This window comes from Nannospalax galili, unplaced genomic scaffold (assembly GCF_000622305.1).
Source record: "Nannospalax galili isolate Female #2095 unplaced genomic scaffold, S.galili_v1.0 scaffold32, whole genome shotgun sequence".
NCBI lineage: Eukaryota > Metazoa > Chordata > Mammalia > Rodentia > Spalacidae > Nannospalax > Nannospalax galili.
Window position 1 is genome coordinate 5,939,667 of NW_008335297.1, and position 10,018 is coordinate 5,949,684.

At 39.5% G+C, this 10,018-nt stretch overlaps 1 protein-coding gene across 1 annotated transcript in view; it reads left to right on the plus strand.

Annotated features, from left to right (window-relative positions):
* The window catches only part of Grin2a (glutamate ionotropic receptor NMDA type subunit 2A), a 470,861-nt gene that overhangs the window by 373,421 nt on the left and 87,422 nt on the right, over positions 1-10,018 (plus strand). Inside the window, exon 9 of the mRNA XM_008829942.1 lies at positions 4,409-4,534. Coding sequence (XP_008828164.1) covers positions 4,409-4,534 — 126 coding nt within the window. The remainder of the gene's footprint in view (positions 1-4,408; positions 4,535-10,018) is intronic.

The following is a 10,018-nucleotide window of genomic DNA, read 5'->3' on the forward strand; positions in this document are numbered from 1 at the left end:
AAATAGAAGTGGTCTGAAGAGTATACACTGATGTAAAATTAATGAACTCATATTTTAAATGGTGGCTATCCTTTACACCATTTGTAAAACAGGAAACCCTCTCAATTTCCCTTTAACTGTTCATAAATTTCTGTGCTTATGTAAAAGGTAATTGGGGCTAAGCTATGTTTTCTATCGTCTGGTTTCTGCAAGCACTGTAACTGTCTATGTAGTCAGTATCCAGGCCTCAGGAGAAGCTTCATGGAACACAGCCAAGCATAATTAATTTCTTCTTTAAAATGGTTTGTTGGCTATGAGGTTATTATACATTATTTTCTAGTGGTTATCTTATTGAATGTCAAAAAATTCAGAGTATTAACTTTTTCCTTGACATTCCAACATAAATGAGTTTGTTCCAAATTTGGAGAGGCAAAAAAAAAAAATCTTTATCACTAATGCAAAACTGTATGAGAGAGGCAACGCGATTTCATTAAATTCAGCTAAATTTCTTATACTTTTCCAAAGACAGGAAAACATTATCAAAGAAAATAGCAAACTAGAAGCAACCTAACCTCCAGCTTCAGCCTCCGCCATCCTCTCCCCACCTTCATTGAGCCATCATGTCAGCCGCAATGACATCTGCATGTCAGCTGCCTCCCAGGGCAGTGTTGACTAGCAGGGTGTTTGGAGACTCCATACTCACAGAGGCATGCGGAATTACTATTTTCATTTCTGATAATCCAGTTAAGTTGCTGAAATCCTTGCCAGTCACTGGATTTGATTTTCGTACCAGTTGCTTCAGTTCTTCGAACCTTTGTTACAAGTCACATAGAGCTTGACAAAGACACACATTATTATGTTTCCTTTGTCCCTTTGTGACATGGATTTAGATACCCACATCTTAAGGGAGCCTTGTTACACCAGGGAAAATGCAACCAGCTCAAACTGACAATATGTGCAGAGTCTTGGTAATTATTAGGTGGACATTCGGTCTTTATTCTTCCCTACTTATTTTTACCCCTTGTCTACCAGACTGTTTGTCACAAAGCAATTGCCCTGAAGGTTAAGAAAGGAGGAGAAAAGAACTGAATTCATGTAACAAAGTAGAAAGGAATTTGTTTCTTTTCACACATGCCCCACATCTCCTGAACTGAAGAGAACTTTTTTCCAGTTCAATCACAGACAAATAATATCAATTTAAAAAATGGGCTGCTGATATTGAATCCGGCCTCAACCCAGTTTCTCTAGGCTTTTTTTTTTTTTAAATATTACCTGCATCTGTAGAATGTTTTCATTAAAAGTCAAGTGTTTTTGCCAAATTTAGCACCCCTTCTTCCTACTGTTTCTTTAAAAATAAAATAAATTGTAGCTGGAGCAAACTATTTTCAAAGCTGTTTTTATGCAGTAAGCTTAATATCTTTCCTAGTCAGCAAATTATATCCCTATTCGATTGACTGTGCACCCCCTTATTTACAGACATTATTTTCAGGTTTTGAAAGTAATAATGAACCGTGCTAAGCAACATTTTTCCATTCACTGGCTCAGTCATCTGGAAGAGCCCAAACGTTCACAATCTGATTGCATTGTTCTTCATTATTTCCTATTTGCTCTCCTCCGCAAACTCTATTAACTTACATCAGAAACTTGCAGGTGATGCTGCTGAGCTTCTGTGTAAAAACCTAACCAGCAGCTCTTCAAGGACAGCGATGACGTCTCTTGTAATATTTCCATGTACTTAATTCTAAAAGCTTGCCAAGCAGGTTATATTCTTTGAACCATAGACATGTTAACCTGGAGTCTCCTACATTGACGTTCCTTTGTGGATAAATGTTGAATCTCTTTTAAGCCATTGGAGGATGTAACTCAAACCTATTTAGGATATTTCTTGGTCACTATCTCTGACACTATAGACTGATTCTTCTTCGTTGTGGTGTGTGTGTGTGTGTGTGTGTGTGTGTGTGTGTGTGTGTTGTCGTCAAGTAATAATTCTCTGGGACATTTCTAAGTACTTAATACAGCAAAACCAGAATCCTGGGTTGGTGAGATTGCTAGGTGGGCAAAGATGCTTACCACCAAGCCTAATAACCTGAGTTCAACTCTGGGGAGCCAAATGGTAGAAGGAGAGGACTGATCCCTGCAAGTTGTCCTCTAACCTCCGTACACAAGCTGTGGCATTCACAACTATACACATACACAAAATAAATAAATAAATAAATAAATAAATAAATAAATAAATAAATAAATAAATAAAAACGGATTCCTGCAGCAGGAGCCTTTGGTCTCTGAGGCACGGTCACTAGCCAAGAGATAAATATAACTTCCAAGTGAGAAAACATCAGGGATCATTTTCTGGGATCAGTTTTCTGACTAGTGTGTTAGTGACTAGCACACATTCTGCCAAATGAAACTTGCTATGGGTTTAAAAATTCTGACATGCGAACAGAATTCAGCAATTGTTTCCTCTGATTTTTATGATGTTTTCATATCCTACTGAGAAATGAGAGTTAGTAGTTTAGTAAGTATGTTTTTATTAACCGAGGGTGACTTTTTCAGAATTATGGACAGGATATTACCCTTATCACTTCTGGATATAATTATGGAATCCATCGGTTATTTTATTCACTACACTGTGTACACATAATGTTCAAGGCTCAGCACTGAAGGCTTTACATGTGCACGCTCACCCACTCAGCACGTGGTTCTCTGGCCAGATTCCCCATGCCATTAATACCTGATTTGCAGAATTGCTTTAATGTCTCTATTCTTTGCAATTAAATACTTTTTCAATTTCCTAATTATCCTTCTACTTAGCCTCCTTTTTGGATACACCTCATTACCAAGTTGCAATGATTTAAAGAACATAGTATTATTTATTACCCAAGCTAAAATTAGCTAAGATAAATTTTAGTTGCAGTCTCATTGATTTCTTGGAACTCATTTTGTGTTAAACCAAGGAAGTTGTGCTGTTACCTGTTGCCTTTTAACATATTTACATGATCAAAATTTCATCACAAAATATTTGCTCCAATTTAAAAATTATCCAGCATCACTAAGCTTCAGACATATTAATTCCCTGTTATACATTAAGATTGTTCCATTGGAGTCTACCAGTGTCAGGGGGCACAGACTCAATTCCTGATTAATATTACTAGCTTCATAAAAATTTAAAAAAAAATAAAGTACTTACTATTTAAGAAGTGTTATCATGCTATTATGCTTTGTCCTAAAAAATGTTTTCTTATGAAGGAAAAGACTTTTCAGTTCATGTGTGTCCGTGGATAATTGCTTTCCAATGGTGCAATCAGTTGGAGGTGTGTTCATTTTAGTTTTGTTGATTTGCTAGCCAATCTATGCCATATATGGATAAAACAGCTCCAGTTGGCTATTTTTCATATCTTCAGTCAGGCTAAGTGAAAATGTCCATTTATTTTGCAGGATTTCTGACCTTTCTAGAGTATTGTAAGACTTAGAACCTTGCTACTCCAGCCCCCTCACACTTCTGAGACACCTACCTACTGCCTAAGTTATGTAGAAATGAACTGTAAAAGATGATTTGTAGGCTGGGCGTGGTGGCCCACGCCTTTCATCCCAGCACTCGGGAGGCAGAGACAGCCAGATCCTCTGTGAGTTGGAGGCCAGCCTGGTCTACATAGTGAGTTCCAGGCAGCTGGAGCTACAGGGAGACCTTGTCTCAAAAAGGCCAAAAAAAAAAAAATGATTTGTAGGAGAAATAATCATCTATCCAGCTAAGACTTCATTACCTCTTTTCTTTAATGATGACTTTTCCTTGAATTTAACTCATGAACATAATTTCCCCAAATGAGTTTCAGTTGTGTCTAAGCCTGTTACGCTCATCAGTAAGATCTCATCATCTGCACAGAGGGTGGCAAATTGTGACCTTCCAATATTCTTGTCAATTCCTTGGTTTTATAATTCTATATAACAAGTTATATTTTTTCCTCTACTTCTGAAAATTTTCAAACATCGTCTTCACCAGTATATAAACATACAAATGAGAGTAAAATTCAAAATCACACCAGTTTTCAGAGTCCCATGGCTGACCATGTGGGTCTAGCTTGTTCCCTCCAGCGTTGGTTCTCTCGGTGTTTCTGTGGTTATGTAGGACTCCTGTTTCTCGGCATTCTAACATCTCCTCCCTCATCTTGCCATTCTTCTGCTTCTGTTAACCTTGACCTGATTTGTGTGTCATACGCTTGTCTCTATTTTTATCATTTTGTGTGAAGTCTTATAAATTACCTCAAATGTTTTAGAAAGAATGGTTTCACACATGAATAAAAATGACTAGTTTCTTTTGAATGATCAGATTTGAATGACAGCAAGTTTCTCCATCGGTCTATAGACAGATGGGTGGGTTTCCTGCCGGAAGGTAGAAACAGCTGACTGACTCTGTGCCCCCGCCCCCCCGCAGAGCCCTTCAGCGCTTCCGTCTGGGTGATGATGTTCGTGATGCTGCTCATCGTTTCTGCCATCGCTGTCTTTGTCTTTGAGTACTTCAGTCCTGTGGGATACAACAGAAACTTAGCCAAAGGGAAAGGTAAGGGAACTTGCATGAGTCTGCTACAAAACGGATGCTATTTCAGAGCTGGAGAGGTGGTTCCATGGGTAAAGCTGTATAAGCCTGAGGACCCATCTCAGATAGCCAGCCCAGGAGGGCCTGAGTTTCCATCCACAGTACCTAGGTAAAAGCTGAGCACCCCAGCACTGGGGGTGGGGGAGCAGAGACGGGCCGGTCCCAGGGGGTTTGTTGATTCACCAGTCTTCCAATTGAGAGACTCTGTCTCAAAAAATATGGTAGAGAGTGATAGAGGAAAGGCACCTGGCATTGACCTCTGGCCTTCACATGTGCATGCACATGAACACTCATGGGTGAGAGCACACACATACACACACACACACACACACACACACACACACACACCCCTCTCAAAATGAAAAATGATTTTACTTTTAGAACACTTTATCCTAGTTTGCTGTGACAAACCCTCATAAGAATGGTGTTGGCCCATTGACATGACTTATAATGAAAAACCAGAATGGATTATTTACTTGAACTGAAAACAGGCTTAAAGTATGAAGTATTTTAATCTTTTTTTAATATGAAGTCAATGGTCGTTAGGTGAAATCATTGATATTCAGTTTGTTGAGAAAACGTAGCTGATGGGTTTTTTTTTTCAATTTTTTTAAATGCACATCAGAAGAAATAGTAAAATCACAGTGAGTCTCAGTTTCATTTTATGCAAAAAAGTGACCCAATAGATTATACTTTAGGAACATTCTTCAGACTAGAGAATCATATTTGCATTCATTTGTCAATAAATGAAACTATAAGACAGTATTTTTCCCAAGAGTTAAATTTTCCTCTTGATGGTGTCTGATCATAGTGTATCGTTAGTGATAAAAGAGGAATTGGTAAATAGCTGAATTTAAAGGTATTAATTGGCTACAACTCATTAAGAGGCTTGCTAAGGCATCAGTGCATTCTGAATGTATTTTTCTCAATGCATGGAACTTTCATGAGTGAATTTTAACAGAAAGATGCTGGCACCAAATCTCTTTCCCCAAAGTGACTTGATATAGTGGAGAGAAGAAGACCTGGAGGCCAAGGATGGAGTTCAGTGGTACAGCAAGGCCCTGAGCTCAATCCACACCACCACAATTAATGGAGACCTTGACATCTCAAATGCTCCCCAGAACAGGACATCCTTTAATCCAACATGTATTCTTTCAACTTGGAAGATTCAATACTGGAAACAATCAAGAATCTATTAGAGACTTCATTTTATTAAAATTCTCCCACTTCTTAGTTACTGGAAAGTGGTGATTACTACATAAACCATCTCCCAAACAGTAAAACCATCTCCCATAATAATCATACTGTGTTTAAGTAAGAGATAACTCAGTAAAGAGATTTCCTACACATAGAAGCTGAGGTGACTTTCTGTGGTGAGCACACTGGGGTAAGGCAGGACTTTAAACGCACACCTTGAAGTTTATGGTTGTGCCTTCACACATTTCTTTCACATATGATTAGAGTGTGTACTATGTGCCAAGCCCTCTGCTGGGCAGGAGACAAGGTGGATCAGATGGAAGCTTTCTGACCCTCAGGAACCTTAGGACATAGCTAAAGAGACAACATCTGAGCACTGTGATTAGTCATCACAAATGGTAATACCTTGTAAGAAAGGCATAAATCAGACTGATGTGGTGATGGATGGGTGGGCTGCTTTAGATAGAGTGCTAAGACAAGGAAGGGCATTCAGAAGCAGTGAGGTTCATCTGAGACCTAGAGGCAGAGTTTAGTCATGTGAAAAACAGAACATTCAACTAGCAGCAACAGCCAACAGAAAGACTTAGAGTTAGAACCCATCCTGGCATGTCTAAGAAACAGGAAATGGAGCTGAGCCTGGCACACATAGGCCTGTATTCTCAGCTACTCTAGAGGCTGAAAACAGCCAACGTTCCAGAGAAAGTTCTGGGCTAGTCTGGAAAACTTAAGACCTTTCAACAGGTCTTAGAATGCAGCAGTATGTTACAGTGCTTGTCTAACATGCATAAGACCCTGAGTTCCACCCCCAACACTGGACAACAAGAAAGAAGAAAGGGTAAGTATATCGAAGAAACAAAAGAGACAGAAAAGATATGAGCAAGTGAGGTGGGGAGTAAGATAAGATACGACCAGAAGGACAAGCATTTGACAGCGCTAGCATGCGTTTCAGATTTTCTTCAAAATGCCAAAAGAGGGAAAACAGGCAGCAGACACAGGTGATATGAAGAGGCCAAGGTCTCCTCTACCAAGATAATGAAGAGCACAGCAACAGTGAGACAGGGAGTCCCACAGAGAAGATGAAACTGTTTTCCAAGAAAAAGGATTCCAGTTAAAAATTCCACTGTGGCTCACTGGAAAGATGGCTCAGTGGTTAAGAGCTCTGACTGCTCTTTCAGAGGATCTGGGTTCAAATCACAGCACCCACATGGCAGCTAACAACTGTCCATAAATCCAGTTCCAGGGGATCTGGTGCCCTCTTCCGGCCTCTGTGGGCATTGCATGACATGGTGCACTTACATACATGTAGGCAATACACCCATATATGTAAAATAAAAATAAATTTTATTAGTTTAAGAATAAGAGGGGGCTTGAAAGATGGCTCAGTGGTTAAGAACACTGGCTGCTCTTGCAGAGGATTAGGGTTTGATTTCCAACACTCACATGGTGGTTAGCAGCCGTTTATAACTCCAGTTCCAGGGTAATACAACACCTTCTTCTGACCTCCTTGGGCACTGCAAGACACAGGTGCACTTATATACATGCAGGCAATACACTCGTACACTAAAACAAAAACAATTTTTAAAAATTTCAGCATGGCTGGGTCTGTTGATGTATGCTTTTAATCTCAGCACTGAGGAGGCTGTGAGTTCCAAGGCAGCCAGGGTTTACATACTGAGACCTTTTCTAAAACACAAAAAAGAAGATGAAAAATTCCAGCATAGAAGGGGAGGGGCATCCAATGCCTCATCCCTAGCAGAGAGCTAATGGCAGTCGATGACTGCTGGAGGAGGGAGGGTCACTTTTTCTTAGAAGTATGGCCACTGGTATCATCCACTGGTTCCCCATATCTCACTGGATAACCCCACACCCATGGCCATATAGGCAGCTCTAATTGAACTCCAGGTTAAAAAAAAATTTTAATTAAAAAAATTAAAAATAATCAGGATCCCATACCTAAGAGCATTTGGCAAAAAAAAATGGACTTTATAGGCCTTAAAAATAATAATAGAGGACAAGAAGTCCAGGGGAAGGTACCAAGGCTGAGGCAGAGATGGAAGACAGGTGTGAACATGATTAAAATGTATTGTATGACGTTCTCAAAAATCAAAAAAATATATATTTTTTGGTCTTCTTGAGACAGGGTCTCCCTGTAGTCCCAGCTGGCCTGGAACTTGCTATGTAGACCAGGCTGGCCTTGAACTCACAGAGAACCACCTGTCTCTGCCCCCAAGTGCTGGAATTAAAGGCATGTGCCACCATGTCTTGCTAAGTATCAAAAATATTTTTAAAAAATATTCATCTACAGATATTGAAACACAAATGAAATATGATAATCTCTAGGGATCATGACATCTCTTTTAAAGTTTTAATTTTTTAATTAAATTTAAATTTTAATTAAGTTTTAATTTTTATGGATCTTATATAATACATTTTGATCACATTTAGATCCCTTCCCTCATGACTCATTTAATAAACATTACTAGTTAAATAAAAATAAATAAAATTGAGGCTGGAGAAGTGGCTTAGCGGTTAAGAGCACTGGCCAATCTTGTAGAGGACCTGGGTTTAATTCCTAGCCCCAACATGGCCATCTCTAACTCCAGTTCCAGGGGATCTGACGCCCTCTTCTGATCTCCACCAGCATTGTATGACACAGGTGTACTTATATACACGCTCATACACACAAAATAAAAATAAGAACTAAAATATTTTTTATAAATAAAAATGTAAAATTCGGGGGCACCTTAATTGGGGAAACCATGATGGAGGGGAGAGACAATGCAAGAGATAAATAATGCCTAGCTAGTTTTAAAAACCAGAGGGAACCATATTAGTCCAAAACCCTACAGACAAATTATACATACCAGATCAAGAAATACATGTCTAGGCAAGGTTTATTTGAGGACAATTAGTCTTTGCCCAAGATTTATCTACATGGCACACAGTAATTAAAAGTATCAGATTGGTGGAACTAACCTTCTTGGATGTTTAACAGACATACTTTGAGCCCTATACTAATTTGGTCAGAGGGACATAAAGGACACTTTTTGCTCCTTGCCCTCCTAGGTCGACTAGTTCCTGGGGACTATGAGCATCTCTCAAAATGTCCTGTAATTGTAGTGGATCACCTGTCCTCTTGATCAAGGAGGCCAAGGAGACCCCACGAGATGGACTTGAACCAGTGTCCAGTCTACAAAGAGGAGGGTCAACACAGAGGAATCATTTTCTATGCTTCCAAGCGAAGCCAGCCATGGTCGAGTAGAGCCTTTGACTTATCTTCACATAGGCGGAACTGGTAAAAGAAAGGAGCCGGGCTCCTCCCAAGCCCATGCGACCCCTGAGGAACAGATCCTCAAATGACCTTAAGAGTGAAAATAAATTGGTTTATCTGGGCCAACTGTATGGCCTTAAACACCCAAAAGGAAAGTATAAACAAAGATTAAAGGGGCCAATATAATTAAGAGTCCATGTGTATAGCTAATAGCTAAAGGCTACATAACAAGAAAGAATGCCACACAGGAGATACCTTCCTTTGAGTTATTGGCCAGGGTAGCCCAAAAGACTCCCAGACAGTAACCAAGCATAGAACTGGGAAAAGGAACAGCAGACCCCAATCTTATCTAAAGGAGTACTGGCAACAGGTTGCTGCTATGTGAGGAAGAGCTGATCTTCCTAAAACAAGGATCTCTAGATAGGCTGATTAGATTCAGCAAATGGACAAGCACTGCAGAATGGCTGAGGGCGCCGCTGACAACACAGTGGGCAGTAACAGGGATGACAGAGTATATGGGCTCCAGTGGTGGTGGGGAGGAGGCTATGGGAGGGTGCCATTTGGGAAGTGGGCATATAGATGAATAAGATTGTTTGGGATTTCTATATGATACCAACAAATCATATAGAACAAAAAATCAGCAAATGAAAAAATGAGTTATATTTGAGGAGGAAGCATAAAAATTTATTTCATGTTAATTAGTAGAGGTGATAAACATTACCACTGAAATCTGCCTGATGACTTTATAGACATACACAGGTGCCAAGGATCCACGTGCAACTGATTCTGACTAATAATAATCAGATACATACAGATTAGAGATGCATGCACCAACATCTCAGTGTTACGAGCACAAACAATGAGGCTTCCTGTAAGAAATCGTGTATTTTAAAATGAGATGGAGATCTTTTTTAAAGGTTAAAAACTCATTCAATTTTATGTCTTATAGGGTTTATACTGAGTTCAATATTGTATAACTG